Here is a 16847-nt window from a genome sequence, read left to right as displayed (position 1 = left end):
TTAGAGCCCTTCATGTCCTTCAGCTGTGCAGCTCCAATCCCAAAATGCTGGGAATCCAAGAGTTGTGTCCCACAGAACTGCAGGAAGAACACCCAAACCTTTTCCCTGACCCTCCAGCCAACTTTGTCCTCTTCTCCCTTGCTCCACTTCTTGTATTCCCAGTATTCCCATTGTCCCCTCAAAGGAGCTTCACTGCTGTCCAGGAAACATCAGGATAAAAATTCCCATCACTGAATCCGTGTGCTCCAGGCCTGTCCCTGCTCCAACTCCTCATCCACAGGGGATGAGCCCTGCAGGACCACCCACAGCTCTCCATGTCCTTCCAGATTCCACCTTTAAGGAGAAACCTCAGTGGTGGCCACCTCTGTGTGCCATAAGATTTCTTATCCCATAAAAATTCTTGTCCCATAACAATTCTTATTCCATAACATTCCTTGCTTTGGAAAAGGTACCATGAAAAGGAGATTTTTAAATTTTTTTTTTCCACAAATAACTGAGGATTTCTGTGATTTCTTCTCCTCCTCAGGTTTTGGGACCTCCAGGCAAGAAAGGTGTCAGGGTAAGACTGTTAATTAATTCATTCATTAATTAGCACTGCTTGAAAAGGCAAGATCTCCTCCTGGAAAGGGGGAGGTTGTTCCATGTTTCCTGAATCCCATCTCCATTGTGATTGACAGGAGAGGAGAGCTTGGAAAAGTCTTCTGCTGGGGATATTTCTTTATTTTATTGACATTTTTACCTGGTGTTCCCATTCTTTCCCTAATCTGGAGGGAAATTTGGGATTTCAGAAGGGAGACATCACTCCAAGGCAGATCCAGCCCAATCCCAGAAGATACTTCCAGCCAAGGGAAGTGAAAATCAGGGATAGCAGAGGCTGGAAGGGATTTTTGGAGGTCTCCAATCCCCCGTCCTGCTCAAAGCAGAGCCCACTCCAAAGCTGGGTCAGGTCTCCTGTGCTGAGAATTCCCATGGATGGAGATTTCCCCCATCTTTAGGTCCTGATCCAGAGTTTGGCCTCATTGGGAGCAAACTGAATTTCCCAAACCAAGGAGATCTCTGGGACAGCTATTCCCTGGCTTTATTGTCCATGTTTTCCAGCAGCTTTAGAGGATTCCATTCATGTTCTCAGTGGCTTTGGGGTGGAACATGACCTGGAATATTTTCAATGGAATTTTTAAATTTTTTTTTTTCAGTCTTGCTCTCTCGCTGCCATCCTGCCAAGAAAGAACCTTCTCTCAGGGAGAAGGATTTACTGCAGGACTGATTCCCCTTGGCTTTTCCATGGAAATTCCCTACAGTGCTTCAGACCTCCCTCATTCCATAGACACAATGGATTTTGACTTTTTTCCTGGGATTGGATGTTGGAATCACCTCCTTTTATTGGTCCTATTGCCCAGACTGCTTAGCCTTGGCTGGCAAAAATCCCTCTTTTCTTTTAGGCTGAGCTTAAGTAGTGTCCTAGGAATTTTGCTGTGGCCTGGTGATGGAATGTGGCCTGGAATATCCAAATTTTTTTTCATTTCTTCCCGATACTTCACTGCCAACCTGCAGAGAAATGGAAGGTGCTCATTTTATTCTGTTTAAACCAGTAAAAATGCATTTGTGGTGCTTTGTAGTGTGGCAGCAGCTGTGATGACTTTGGCATGGCAGAAGATCAAGTGCCCTGAGAAAAAACTTCCTTATAAATCCAGGATGGATGGATGGGTGGATTTGGCAAGGGAATTTTTTCCAGGGTGCATTAGAAGTGCAAAACGCAGCCCTAAGGAGTCATGGGAACAGGGCTTGGCTTCCTGTGGGATATTCTTGGTTCCAGGTGTGTCTTTTCTTCCCAGGGAGATCCCGGACCAGCTGGACCACAAGGAGACAAAGGAATCCCAGGAGAAAAAGGGGAGAAGGTGATGACCTTGCGCTTCCTGTAGGGATAAACGGATTTCTTTTGTTTGTGGCCACCAAGGAAACTCTGAGGGAGATGGGATTTCTCCCCAAGTCATCCATCCAGGAATCCAGGGGGAGCCTTCCATGTAGAGAAATCCAAAGCTCCTGGAATGGAAATCAGGGAGGGACTCAACGCTCAGCTCCCTGGTTGTCCATGGGGATGGAAATACCTTGGATCTGCTCTGGCTTTTCCTGCTCTGTGGAGATTTCTCGGATGAGCTCAGAAAAGCTGCCCTGGCAAGACCCTGTATCCCTTTGTATTTTTCAGGGAAGTCCAGGATTTGGAATTCCTGGCCAGCCTGGGCTAAAGGGAGACATCGGTGACAGGGTGAGTGGGACAGTGGGGTGGGTGTGGAATGGAAAGGGCTCAGGGGACAAACTGGGAGGTTTAGGGACAAAATCTCTCCGTCACCTCCATGGATTTGTTGGCCTTCACCTCTGAGGAGATGAGCACTGGGGAGGTGAGAAGGAGCAGGGTTGGTGACCGTGGGGAGGTCTGGGGCGGTGGGGTCATGAGCTCTGTCCTCCACAGTTGGGTGCAAAGGCGGGACTGCCCCAAAATGTGGAGAATTCCTCATGACTGGAGGAAAACACGGACAGTCAATGCTCAGCTGGTGATTCTGTGGACAGAATCCAATCTTGGTGAACAGAATCCAAGGAAGTCCCATTTCCAATGATTTCCTGTCCTGAAAGTCACCTTGGGCTTTATCTTCCTGACTTTTGTGTCTAAGGAGGTTCTGGTGGCTCCCATGGGAGTTGGCTGATGCCCAGGAAGGGTTGGGTTAATCCCTTCTCCAGGGACATTCACAGTCCCATTCATTTTAAACCAGCAAAAATTGGCAAATCCCAATATTATGGATGAGTATCTTTGGGAGAGGGGTGGGAAACCCAAAGCAGTGATGGTTTCAAAGTGGGGGAGACAGGAAGTCCCAGACAGGGTGTGCTTGGAGCAGCCCCTCCTGGGACATTCCCGGTTTTCCCCTTCTCAGATTTTAGCTGCTGACACCGGGAATTATCTTACCTGTGTCATTCCTTCTGTGTTTCTGCAGGGAAATGTGGGATTGTCTGGGAAGCCAGGTCAGAAGGTGAGTCCATGGAAAGCTTTGTTCCCTATGAGGGTGGGGAGGCCCTGGAATGGAATTCCCAGAGCAGCTGTGGCTGCCCCTGGATCCCTGGCAGTGTCCAAAGCCAGGCTGGATGGGGCTTGGAGCAGCCTGGGACAGTGGAAGGTGTCCCTGCCTGTGGCAGGGGGTGGAACCAAGTTGGTTTCTTCCAATATCTTTTATCAGGCCTTAAAAAAATTCCTGCTAATCCTCACTAGCAGGATTTTTCCCAGGAAAAGTTCAAAACCAGTCAAGAAATTTCTGGAAAAGATCCCAGCTGTGGCATTTGTTCACTTCAGTCTCACTGTGGGCATTCCTCAAACAGGGATCTCCCCAGTCTTGGCTGGAGGAGGTTTTGGATTTGGGAATTGTTCCACAGATCAGTGAATAGAATATTTAGGCTGGATCAGTTTCCTGGGCATGGAGAAATGGGATGGCACAAGAGAAAAATGGGATGCATCCAAGCCAGGAGGTGTTAATGAGATGTGCTAATGAGGTTGCAAAGTGCAGGCAGCAAAAGGTGTTTGGGGTTGGGAGAAGGCCTGGAGAGGCCGTGTCACAAACTTCCCAGATTTCATGGAATATTCTGAGCTGGGAGAGACCCACAAGGATCATCCAACCCAGCTCTTAAGGAAATGGGATCAAACCCACGACCTTGTGGGACAAACATCAAACAGAGCACATGAGGACCTATCCATGGGAGCTCAGCTGATATAATTGGGAATAAAAATTAGAACATGGAATGGGAACTGATCCTGTGTCCAAGCCTGGATCCATCTCGAGTCTCTGCTAATCTGGAGGTGGAGAACCTGAACAGATTCTGGCCTGAGTGAATTCCAGGGATGACAGTGGAGTCAGGATGGATGAGGTTAGAGCTGGATGCTTTCCAGCCCAATAATCCTATAAAAATAATAATACTGTAAGTAAATAAATTGAAACACTATAAATATAGATTATTAAACAAATCACAGTCAAATAAATATCAGTAATACAAATCCTACAATCCCAGCCCTTCCTAGCACAGGGTAAATGCTCTGAGCCCAAACCTCATCCAGGAGTGTGGAAGCAACTCCATGACCATGGATGTGCTGCTGGAACCTGCCCCTCAATGTCTGAAATGGGAATGCAAAATAGGAGTGTGACAAGTCTTGTTTCCTTTAGGGGGAGAGAGGTGAACCGGGATTCCCTGGAAAACCAGGAGAGGCTGGGCTGAGAGGAAAAGATGTAAGTAAAGGCAGGATCCAGGGGGATGGAACTGCTGCTCCCTTGGGAATAACCAACAATCCCAGTTCTGCCCTGCAGTGACAAACAGGACAAAGGGACAACATTCCTTGTTATTCAGCATCAGTGCCCAGAGCAGCTGGGCACTGGATCCCTGGCAGTGTCCAAGGCCAGGTTGGATGGGGCATGGAGCAACCTGGGATAGTGAAAGGTGTCCCTGCCATGGCAGGGGGTGGGATGAGATGATCCCTAAAGTCCTTTCCAAGCCAAACCATTCTGGGATTCTTTGATCAGGATTTTTGTCACTGAGTCACATCTGCTTGACATGGATTTAGCACGAGGTGCACCCACACCAGCCCTGAGGGGCTCACTTCTGGTTCTGAGCCTCAGATTATCTCAACTTGGAAAGGATCCATAAAAATCATAGAGTTCAAATCCCTTCTACTCACAGAACGGCCCAAATAATTCCCTCTTATGGCCAAACCAAGCTGGACCCTCACAAAACCAAGATGGCTCCTCACAAAACCAAGCTGGCCCCTCACAAAACCAAGTTGGCCCCTCACAAAAACAAGATGGCCCCTCACAAAAACAAGATGGCCCCTCACAAAAACAAGTTGGCCCCTCACAAAAAGAAGATGGCCCCTCACAAAACCAAGTTGGCCTCTCACAAAAACAAGATGGCCCCTCACAAAACCAAGTTGGCCCCTCACAAAAACAAGATGGCCCCTCACAAAAACAAGGTGGCCCCTCACAAAAACATCCTGACTGGGTTCTGGAAACCTCTTCTGCCCCCAATGAAGAGCTTCCTCAGCTCCAAGGCCTGGTTTGATCCCTGGACATGGAATAGGATCCCTATTAATAGTTCCCTCTTGGGATCGAACAAGGTGGCCCCTCACAAAAACAAGATGGCCCCTCACAAAAAGAAGATGGCCCCTCACAAAAACAAGGTGGCACCTCACAAAAAACAAGGTGGCCCCTCACAAAACCAAGATGGCTCCTCACAAAAACAAGATGGCCCCACACAAAAACAAGATGGCCCCTCACAAAAACATCCTGACTGGGTTCTGGAAACCTCTTCTGACCCCAGTAAAGAGCTTCCTCAGCTCCAAGGCCTGGGTTGATCCCTGGACATGGAATAGGATCCCTATTAATAGTTCCCTCTTGGGATCAAACGAGGTGGGCCCTCACAAAGTCATCCTGATGGCTTCTGGAAGACTGGATTTTTGTACACTGAGCTTGATGTCACCTGGTCTGGAATATCCCTGTGGTCTGTTTGGAATATCCCTGGGGTCAGTTTGGGTCACCTCTCCTGGCTCTGCCTCCTCCCAGCCTTCCATGAGTTCCCAACTTGGCTCCTGGAAAACCTCACCTGACTACAGTCAGTGAAGAGCTTTCTGCAGCTCCAAGGGCTGGCTTGATCCCTGGACATCAGGTGGGATAGGATCACCCAGGGAAATCTTGGAAAAAAAGGAAGTGGCTGCATTCCAACAGCCCTGACTTCAGAGTCGTGATTCCACAACAAGAACTTTGAATTTGAGCAGGAAATGATGGTGAAAAACTTTTGCATTGTAGGGAGAACCAGGGAAGAAAGGCTCCTCTGGGACCAAGGTAATCCCACCCCTTCCTGAGGCACCAGGAAAACAGCAGGTGGAAAATGAAACCCTTGGATTTGTCCTGGAGTTGATCCCTGCTCATTTTATTTCCTGTTTATTTGTCCTTAAACGAGACTGTGGAGAATCCTCTTCATCCTTATTTTATCTTGGATTTCCCATTCCGAAAGGCTGGAACAGAAAGGCCATGAAAGAACTCAAGTCTAACTTTTTTTTCTGGGAGATGCAGAAGACAAAGTGCCACTAATGGAATCCCAGAATATCCCGAGTTGGAAGGAACCCACCAGGATCATCTCCTGGCCCTGCATAGGACACTCCAGCAATCCCACCCTGCCCCTGAGAGCATTATCCAAGCATTCCTGGAGCTCAGAACAGTGGGATTTGGTGGCAATCCCCTCATCCTACCCCTACATTTAAATATTCCAGCCACCCCACACCTTGTGCCCTTTTTTCCTGTAAAACACCATCCCTAATTTAAGACATCCCAGATATCCCAAAACCTGCCTCTATCCCAGTTTTCCAAGCATTAAGCAGTGCCAAAGAGATTTCACCTCCATTAGAACCCCTGGAATGGGTGATGGACTCGCTTCTCTCCCTTGAAACCATTTCCTCCAGGTGTAAGTGCAATAAAATTCCCGTCGCTTGATGGACTTGGAAAGCTGCTCCTCTCTTTTAGGGAGAAGCTGGAGTCCCTGGAGAGCCAGGAGTGAGAGGAATCAGGGTAATAATTCCATTTTTCTTGCTATTATTATCATTTCCTGCCCTGGAGAGTGGTGGGGCTGTTCTGATTCCCTTCTCCATCCCAATGGGAGCCCTCAGTTGGAAACAGCCACTTCCAAAGATTCCTTTCCTGTGGGAAAAATAACATTTTCCTCTCTATTTTCCTTTTCTGAGCTTCTTGTGCTCTATTTGTTATTTTTCCTGTCAATCTCTTCTTGCAGGGTCCTCCTGGACTCCCAGGGCGACCTGGAGAGCAGGGAATGAAAGGAGATCCAGGAGAACCCGGGAAGGACGTAAGGAATCCCTGAAGGAGCAGCTGGGGGAGGGTGGATTTTGGGAGAGCTTTTATTTATTCCCAGCATTATAAATAAATAATATTTATTTATTTGGATCGGGGTTGGATGGATCCAGCACAGATGGATAAATCCAGCAGAGATGGATTCGCTCCATCCTTTTTCATCCCCGTGGGAAAAAAAATCAGGGAAAATATTACCAAGTTTCTCATGGCTTTACCTAAATCCTATTTGGGAGATTCCCAAAAATATCAAAGCAGCTCCTCACCCTTCTCCCACCCTTCTCCCTGTGGCCATTTTAACAAGAACTGGGAGTTTAAATTTGTCATTTAATTATTTCTTTTACTTTCTTTAATGATTTAATTGATTTTCTTTCATTATTGAATTTATTCTATTTAATTATTCGATTAATTTAATTTAATTATTTGATTTGTTTTTAATTTTATTTATTGCTGCTGTTTATTTGGTGGGGACAGAGGAGAACACAAGGCAGAGCAGCAATTCCTGGGATATTTCGTTGTGCTGGGAGGAAAAACTCATTCCCAGACTTCCAAAGGGTGTCTTTGGATGGATCCTTTCCAGCCAGCCCTGCCAAATTCCTGATTTACCTGCAGGACTCGTGTCCTGAGTCACAGGAAAAGTGGGATTGGGAGAAAAGCTGCAGGGAATATCCCCATGGATCCATCAGCCCAAAACAGATCCAATCCCAGGCTTTCCCAAAGAAATGATGTTGCTTCCTCAGCCAAGATGTGGTGGCAGGGAAATAAAGGCAAAATTAGGGTTGCAAAAGAGGTGGTTCCGTTATTCCAGGTGGGATAACAATGGAAAAAGGAAAAGCAGGAGAACTCCCAGGAACAGGAGCCCTTCTGGAGGTCAAGCTTCAAGTGAAGAGCAGAATTGCTCCAAATTTACCTTAAAAATGGGAATTAGGGAGACACAAGAAGGGGTTGGTTGGTCCCTCTGGAAAAGGTGGAGTTAGTTTGGGATCAGAGCACAGGAAATGGGAATTTTACAGGGGAACTAACACATTCCTGCTGGTTTTCAGGGAGATCCTGGGAAGGACGGCCTGAGAGGTGAAAGGGGCCCCCCAGGCCCAAAGGTAGGTCCTGAGTCCATGGGGACATTTTTGTGGTGGTGCCACCACCTCGGGCAGGTCAGAGAAGAGGAAAACCCAGCTCAGGTCTCCTCTGAACCCCCAAAAGTTTGGGATTTTGAAGCAGAGCTCCTGGGGTGGGCTCAGGAACTCGTGGTCACACTGGGACCATGGTCCCACATCTCCACGGAACTTCTTTAGGAAGGAGCTTCTTCAGGAGTCAAATGGGATAAATTTCCGGGATGTTCACAGATGGTTCCTTCCTTTCCTCCTCCTGGAAGCTGAAGAGCACATGGAAAGGGGTGGAAGGAGGAATGCCTTCAGATCCCACACATCCAAGATTTTTAAAGGTGGGAACAACTCCTTCCTTAATGGAGAGGAAAATGCTGCAGGAAGCAGCACCAGGACGGGGAGATCTCCTGGCTGCCACAAGATCCAGACCTTTGGAAAAGCAAGGATTTATCCAGGGCACAGGCATCCCAAGTTCTGCCTGGCACACCTTGGCTGGAGATGCCACTGGGGCCTTCCTGGTGCCCTTCATTCCACCGGAATCTGTCGATGCCGAACCCGGATTTCAGTGAAATGAAGCCCCTCAGAGAGGCAGCTCAGCCCCACCTCAGCAGATGTTCCTCACCCCAGGAGCCTCCAGGCTGGACCTCCCAAACCCCTGCGGCTCATCCACGATTCCATCTGTGCACGATCCAAAAACTCCCACCTGGAGACGGAATTCCATCACTGTGACCTCCTGTGGGAGCCCATCCCGCTGGAGATGTGGGACCCAGCCACGTGTGGGGCCACCAGCACCATGGCCACCTCCAGAAGGGACCACCAACCAAAGGGACACCTTGGCCGTTGTCCTCCTTGGTGTCCTCTGCACTGGTGGCACCGAGGGACCTCAAAAACCTTTCCTTTTCCACACTTTGTCCATGGGCAAGAGGTGGAGAAGGGGATGGAGCAAAGCTCTGGCCCAAACCTCGCTTGGATGCTGCTCGTGGGCCAAACTTTCCCTACAAAATCCAGCTGTGCCTGTGTCCTCTGGAGGAGGGAAGGAGCCCATGGAGCAGGGTGGGATTCAAACCCCTAAATGGGATTTATCTGGGATTATGGAGCGGGCTGGTGGCAGAGCAAGGGTCACATGTGGGATTATTCCCCCTCCTCTTCTTGCTCGTCCTGGAGATAATGACGGAATTAATGAGTTGATCTCGTTTATTCCAAGGGAGAACCCGGCCCACCAGGAAAAGGAGTGGAAATGAAGGTAAATAAATCAAAATTAAATTCCATATAAATGTTGGAAGCACCTCCCTCTCTGTCGGGGATTGGGATGGCCGAGGGGACCCAATCTGTGTCCCTTTGGCCATCAGCCACCTCCAGGAGAAACTTCCTGGAGAGCAGAGGGGGAGAAGTTGAGACCCTTCTTTCCCCTTGCAGGACCTGGAGAGGCTTTTTGAAGTGTATGGGATCAAGGTAGGAGATCCTTTGCCCTTCCTCCTGACCATGGGTTGTAATCTGGCTTTTCCATCTCTTCTCTCTGGAATTCTGGAGGTGACATTTGCTGCCCCAGAACTCCCAGGAAGGTTCATTCCACTTCCCTTTCCAGGTTATATTTAAATATTTCTGGGACAGTTTTTCTGCTGCCGTTTTATGGGGTGGGTGGTGGCTTTGAGGCCCCCGTGACAGCAACACTTGGGCCTTAAAGCTCCTCTCATTCCAACCTCAACACCTTCCACCATCCCAGGTTGCTCCAAACCCCATCCAGCCTGGCCGTGGACACTGCCAGGGATGGGGCAACCACAGCTTCTCTGGGAATTCCATTCCGGCACCTCCCCACCCTCCCAGCCAAAAATTCCTTCCCCATATCCAGCCTCAATCCTCTTCCAGTTTAAAACCTTTTCCCTATGTCCCATCCCCATCTTCCATGGAAAAAAACACTCTCCCTTTTTTTTAAGTCCCCTTGAAGTCCTAAAAGGCCACAAATGTGGTTTTTATTTAGGATGGGGAGAGACCCCACAAAAGCTCCATGGATCAACTCCTTGATCCCAAACCTGTATTTAAACCATCCCTCAGCTGTCCCTGCCCTGTGAGTCCTTGGGAATCCATCATTCCTTGGTTTTGGGGTGGCTGCTCACGTGTTGGGGACAGGAGGGTGGCACTGGGCTGCCTTACTGGTGTGCACTGGTTCCAGCTGGCGCTGCTGAGGGACCTCTCCAACGCGATGCTGCGGGATGGGCTGGATGGGCTCCTGTGGCACCGGGGTGGCTCTGGGACAAGCGAAACTTCCAGGGAAAACCAGGCAGCCATGCCTGTCACCGTGAGTAGTGCCAGGGGTGACGGACCTCCAGGGAACGGGGGAGGTGGGAATGAGCCACCAAAGGCGTCAGGGTCACCTCTGGCATCGAGCAGGTCACGGTGGCTTCAGGGAGGCTATGGCTGGCACTGGGATCTTCGGGCCAAAGGGATGGAAATGATTGAATTTTTAATGGGAATAAAGGAATCAGTCAAGCTTTGTTGTCCATAGAGGCCATTCCCAAAGCCACCAAAGCATCCTTGTGTTGCTGGGTCCTTGTGCCCTCTGGGGGCTTTTGGAGTGGTGGGAGTGGAGCTGGAAGCACCAAAAGGGGTCCTGAGTGGGATCTCAACGGCAAAAGGGATCCCAGGGAGGCAGGAGGATTCTTTGGAAGGGAAGTTTGGATGTGGCCAGCAAGGAATTGCTGCCCATTCACCCCATCGTGGGTCAGAAATGTCACCAAGTGGGACAGAGGGTGCTGGAGAAAGTCGGAATGAAGCCACCAGGATCCAGCTCCTCACGGGTGTGGATCCTGGGAGCTCAGGGCTGTCCCTGTCACACCAATCCCTTGTTTTGGTGTCGCAGGATCCACTGGTGTCCAACACTTCCCACCGTGTCCCGGCCGGCACCGAGGTGACAGGAGGAGGACAGAGCCTGGAGCTGGAGGTTCCAGAGGTGCCACAGTCTGGAGCATTCCCTGAGGTGAAAATAAACAGCAGGAAAGATGAAATGGGGATTTTTACTGTGTCCAGTTCTGGGCTCTTCCAGTCAGGACGGACATGGAGCGTGTCCAGGGAAGGGAAGGGAGCTGGGAATGGGGCTGGAGCCCCAGGAGCGGCTGAGGGAGCTGGGAAAGGGGCTCAGGCTGGAGCAAAGGAGGCTCAGGGGGGACCTTGTGGCTCTGCACAAGTCCCTGACAGGAGGGGGCAGCCGGGGGGGTCGGGCTCTGCTCCCAGGGAACAGGGACAGGAGAGAGGGAACGGCCTCAGGCTGGGCCAGGGGAGGGGCAGGGTGGGCATCAGCAGGAATTTCCCCATGGAAAGGGTGCTCAGGCCTTGGCAGGGGCTGCCCAGGGAGGTTTGGAGTGCCCATCCCTGGAGGTGTCCAGGGAATTCCTGGACATGGCACTCAGGGCTCTGGGCTGGGGACAAGGTGGGCATCGGGCACAGCTGGGACTCGATGGTCCTGGAATTCCTGTCCATCCTGGGATTCTGTGGATTGTCTCCTGCCCTGGCAGGGATGTATCCAATCCTGCTCTCAGGACTGATTGGGATTGTCCATGCTGGGACTGCCAGAGCTCCAGGAGCATTTGGACAACACTCCCAGGTTGGGATTATTGGGATAATAGCCTGAGCAGGGCTAGGAGCTGGACTGGATGATCCTGGTGGGTCCCTTCCCACTCAGGACATTCCATGATTCTGTGACTCCAGAGGCCTCATTTGGAGTATCCAGACTAATCCCAGCCACCTGCATCCTGATTAACAGCTCCTGTTTATGGGAATTTGGAATTTATCCACAATTTTAAGGTGTCTCTCCATGCTGGACTTCCTGTTGGAGGCATCTCCTGGGCTTTTTTGTCCCTCTGTGGCTGGATCAGGATGATCCAATTCCTCAGAGACTTGGACAAGGTGGGACAGGATGCCCTCCCTCAGCCCCAGGCTCCTCCCGTGTCCTCACATTTTTCCCAGATTTTTCCAAGCTGGATTAGGGCAATTTAGGGGCTTAAGATGGGAGGTTTGCACCAAAAGACCCAATCCTGGAGCCAGCAAAAGTTGGGATTTGGGATACAGAGGCCCCAAAACTATCTCTGTTGAGCTTTGGGAGCCCAACCCAAACGGGAAAATAGGATTTGGGACCATGGGAGCATCCCTCCATCCCCCAGGGAATCCTTCCTTTTCCATTGGTGCCGACTGGATGGATGCAAAGGAGTTACAATTCCCAGAGCTTGATCACTGGAATTTTGAGGTTTGCCCCTGTTTGAATGGGAAGCTGAGCTGGAGAAAGGATGGGGATGCATGGATCAGTGTCAGGGCTTGGGAAAGGCTCCTACTGTCCGTTTTTTCTGCTTTTTGTGGGAATTAATGGAATTTTGTCAGCATTTATCCATTCCCCTCTGCAGAGCTTGGCTGTGCCCCCACCACATCCAGATGATCCGCAGGGAAACCGTTCCCTGGAGCTCCTCCAGCCCTTGGAGGAGAGGCTGGAGGGACAACCCCAGCAGGACACCAGCCAGGTATGTTTTCCCAAGGATTTCAGACCAGTGATGGACTGGAGGGGACTGGGATGCAGATCTGAGTGCTGGGATGGCTTCTCCAAATCCCTGGAGAACACCAGAGCTCCTGGAATGGGCAGGATGGGAGTGAGGAAAAGCCCTTGGGAAATGTTTTGGTGGTTAATTCCGTATTTTTGGGGGGACAGGGGGGTAAAAACCCAGGATGATCCCTTTTTATCTGATCCCATCAGGCCACACCATCCGTCCATTATTTGGGATTGGCTGACTGAAGAGTTGATGATTCCCAAAACTTTTAAAACAGGGATAATGCACACTCCAAACAGGGAATCCAAAATATGCTCCCTACAAGAAATTTCCTTTTCCTTCCCGCTTTCCATGGATGTCTCAGGATATTCCACAGATATTCCAGGATATTCCTGCTGTGCTCTGGAGCATCCAACTCATTTAAAGGGGAGGATTTTAGGGTTTAAGGAGGAATTTGGGGATTTTCTCTGATCCCTAAAATCCCATTTCCCTCTGTTTTCCTGCTCTCCTGGGCAGAGATTCCCATCCCAAATCCTGCTCCAGAGCCAAGCACCAAACCCAGCACCCTCCAGTTTGGACATCTTTGTATCCCTATGGAATTCTTGGGAATACCCAGAGGCAGGACAGCGATAGCTTTAAAAAGCGAAGGGGAAAATCCCTTGGATATTTCCTTGGAGCTGCAGGAACAGCATCAGCAAGGAGATTTTTAGGGATGGCAGTAAGGAAGGGAATAACTCCAGGTGGGAAGATCCTGCTCCAGGAAATCCCGCTGTGCTTTATCCAGTTTGCCAAGCACTTCCTGCTGTTCCCATCCCTTTATCCATGCCCTGGCTCGGGAATGCATTCCAGGGTTAATCACGGAGCTGGAATTAACGATGGCTCAGCAGCCACGAGAGGGCTCCCGGCTCAAACACAAAAACCTGGAGTGGGAATTGCGGCTCTGGAGACTCCGGGATGTGCCAGGAGCATCCACGGGCTCTGCTTTTCCTCCTGAATGCACCAATGCCATTTGCTGGGAATGGTGAAGCTGGAGAAGCACCGAGGATGGAGCCCAAATCCCTTGGTTTTTAGGATCATGGAATGGTTTGGGATAGAGGGGATCTGGAAAATCATTTCATTCCATCCCCTTCCACTATCCCAGGGTGTTCCAAGCCCCAATGTCCAGCCTGGCCTTGGGCACTGCCAGGGATCCAGGGGCAGCCACAGCTGCTCTGGGAATTCCATTCCAGCCCCTCCCCACCCTCCCAGCCAGCAATTCCCAATTCCCAATCTCCCATCCAGCCCTGCCCTCTGGCACTGGGAAGCCATTCCCTGGCTCCTGTCCCTCCAGCCCTTGGCCCCAGTCCCTCTGCAGCTCTCCTGGAGCCCCTTTAGGCCCTGCAAAGGGCTCTCAGCTCTCCCTGGATCCTTCCCTTCTCCAGGGGAACATTCCCAGCTCTCCCAGCCTGGCTCCAGAGCAGAGGGGCTCCATCCCTGGGAGCAGCTCCATGGATTCCTCTGGAATCTCTCCAGCAGCTCCATCAGTGTCTCCAATAATCCCAATTTTCTCAGGAGCTTTATAAACATAGAACAACTCCCACAAATTTTTTAGGACACTCCAAACCGCCTCAGCAGGATGGGATCTGCATCCCAAGGATGTTTTCCGTGCTTGCATTTGGAGCAAAATCCCTTAGGAAGAGGGAACAGCAGATTCCAAAGGCAGGGAAAGAGCTGCAGCCCCTCTTTCCCTGTGCTCTCACATCCTGGAGATGCCAAGGAGGGAATGGAGCTGGTTTTCCTGCTGGTTTTCCTGCTGGTTTTCCAGGCAGCAGCAGCAGGAATCACGAAATTTCCACCTGTTCCAAGGTTTATGGAGCCTGGAATAGCCCAGGAGCTCCTCCCCCAGGAGCAATTCCTGGCAGGAGTTAATTGGAAGCAAAGGAAGCGCTGGGAAGAGCAGGATGAGCCCTGATCCACGTGTCCATGGCTGAACCGCTGCTTTGGGATTATGGGATCATCCCAAAAAATTCCTGCTCCTCCACCCCCCAGCTCCCCTGGATTTAAACTTATCCCTTTCCAGAGTTAATTGGGATAAACCCCCCTCATCTCCATGGGGATAAACCCACAATTGCTTCATTTTCCTCCATGGAATCTTGGCTTTTCCCTATTTCTCCCTTTCCTTTTTTTGCAGGAATATTTTGGTTTTTCCTCTCCCTTTTATTTACATTTTTCTCTGTCCTCTCCTCCTTTCCTCTGATCCTTCCATCCTTTCCTCCCTTCCCTCATTTCCTTCCTTTTTTTTTCCCCTGCCAGCAGCAAATCATTCCTTGAACAAGCAGCAGCTTCCCAATTTTTCTTGGAGGTGCCTCATTCCGGGAGCAGGAAACCACCAAAATTATGGAATTAAAGGAGCCTCATTACCCCCAGCAATTCCCAGTAAATGGGATCCCAGGGCACATTCCAAACCTCAGCCAGGCAGCCTCTGGAATCTCTGGAATCACCTCCATGATGATTTATGTGAATGAGAAGCATTTTAGAGCCATTCCCAAGGAAATGAGCGGTGCCCAGGAAGGAGGGATGGGAAAATCCATCCCATGGTGCCATCCCTGGGAGATTTTCCCTCCCTTATCCCAAAAAAACCACCCTGGATTGGTCATCCCCACATCCCTCATCCCTCTTTTATCCCTTTTTCCTTCATCCTCATCCTCTTCCAGGAAAGAATTCCAGTTTTAGTTGGCTCCAAATTGTTTTGTTTTTTTTTTTCCTTGTGAGCCAGGAATTTGCTGGGTTCATTATCCACGAGGTGAAATTATCCCGTGGTTTGTTAAAATCCAGGAAAACAGGAATTATCATCCCTGGAAACCTCACAGAGCTGCACTCACCAGCATTCCCTGGAAGTTTAGGATTTACTTTCCCTTCTTAAACCATCTCAAATTCCCAGCCCGTGAAATGAATGGAGATGAATCCAGATCTTTGTTCCTACCAAAAAAAAGTGGGAATATCCCTAAATAACTGCACCACATCCCGATTTTTCCTTCTCCTTCTTGTGCTCCCGGAAGATTTCAGGACATCTAAGGCAAATAAATTCAATTTTTGCTTTCAGATCCAAATATTCCCCAAATATTTGGCCCAGGGAATAATTGCTGGGAATATTCTTGATGGGAATATTCTCATTTTTCCAATGGATCATTTCCCACTGCTGATATGGAAAAGCAGGAACAATTTAGGTGCCAGCTCAGGAATTATTTCCTTTACTTTGTGTGCCTTAAATATTCCTGACTTATTCCAGTTGGATATTCCAGGTGCAATAAACACAGAGTTGCCTGGGAATGGCTGGAGTAGGGAGGGATTTCAAGTTCCAAGCTGGAATTTTTTCAGTGGGGTTTTATTGCTTTGGAATGGCTGTGGATTCGTGGCCTGGTGATAAACTAGAAAACGGAATCATGGAATTCTTAAGGTTGGAAAAGATCATTTTGGTTTATTGGTATTGATATTGATTTTTATAATTGGGATTTCCTGGAATCACGGAATGGGTTGGGAGAGATCCTCAATCCCATCCAGTTCCATGGGCAGGGACACCTCCCGCTATCCCAGGTTGCTCCAAGCCCGATCCAGCATCACCTTGGACACTTCCAGGGATGGGGAATCCACTGGGAAACCTTTCCCAGGGCCTCCTCATCCCCTGGGTATGGAATTTTTTCCTCCCATCCAATCCAATTCTCTCCCCTGTTGGTTTGAACCCAGTCCTTGTCCATGTATCGGGTGCTCTGCTTCCCTTCCCCCAGGAAAACGGGAATTCTGGCAATGGCTCCGCAATCCCAAGGCACAGATCCAGGAGATCTCCCAGGCATGAGGGACACTCCATAAAGATCCCATTCCAAAGCCATCCCTGTGATGCAGGAGGAAGCAGTGACCCTTCCCTGGTGGCTCCATCACCGGCTCATCCCCCCGGTGCTCCGGGAGCTCGGAAATTCCCGTCTGGATCCACGGTGAGCGATGGAAGTGCATCCCTTTTTTCCCACCTGGGCAAGGACACAATGAATGTGGAAATTTAGGGATAAATATCCATAAATAAAGCAGGAAAGAGCTGCTGCAGGAAGCATTTTTCATGGACAAACAGCTCCTTCTCCATGTATTTATCCAGGGAAATGAGGGAATGGAAGAACCTGGGTTTGGGGGAAAACAGAACAACTGGAATTCCCCTTGGAATGTCAAAGATATTCCCATGTGGGGGTGGTTATAAACCTGCCCATTCCTGACACACCTGGACAATTCCAGGGATCTTTGACACAAGATCCCAGAAATAGGGAAAAAAGTGGATTTTTATAAAATTTAAGAGCAAAAATTCCCAT

The 16847-nt window shown here is 49.7% G+C and overlaps 1 protein-coding gene across 1 annotated transcript in view; it reads left to right on the top strand.

Annotated features, from left to right (window-relative positions):
• The window catches only part of LOC138120968 (collagen alpha-1(VII) chain-like), a 93955-nt gene that overhangs the window by 43184 nt on the left and 33924 nt on the right, over positions 1-16847 (top strand). The window contains exons 39-52 of the mRNA XM_069034103.1: positions 527-559; positions 1833-1895; positions 2204-2263; positions 2985-3020; positions 4200-4262; positions 6546-6590; positions 6811-6882; positions 7928-7981; positions 9192-9230; positions 9404-9439; positions 10158-10283; positions 10845-10961; positions 12379-12492; positions 16281-16484. Coding sequence (XP_068890204.1) covers positions 527-559; positions 1833-1895; positions 2204-2263; positions 2985-3020; positions 4200-4262; positions 6546-6590; positions 6811-6882; positions 7928-7981; positions 9192-9230; positions 9404-9439; positions 10158-10283; positions 10845-10961; positions 12379-12492; positions 16281-16484 — 1062 coding nt within the window. The remainder of the gene's footprint in view (positions 1-526; positions 560-1832; positions 1896-2203; positions 2264-2984; positions 3021-4199; positions 4263-6545; positions 6591-6810; positions 6883-7927; positions 7982-9191; positions 9231-9403; positions 9440-10157; positions 10284-10844; positions 10962-12378; positions 12493-16280; positions 16485-16847) is intronic.

The sequence above is a fragment of the Aphelocoma coerulescens genome, chromosome 1A, assembly GCF_041296385.1.
Source record: "Aphelocoma coerulescens isolate FSJ_1873_10779 chromosome 1A, UR_Acoe_1.0, whole genome shotgun sequence".
Taxonomy (NCBI): Eukaryota; Metazoa; Chordata; class Aves; order Passeriformes; family Corvidae; genus Aphelocoma; species Aphelocoma coerulescens.
The sequence above is the reverse complement of the archived record's forward strand: the minus strand, read 5'-3'. Positions and strand labels throughout refer to the sequence as shown.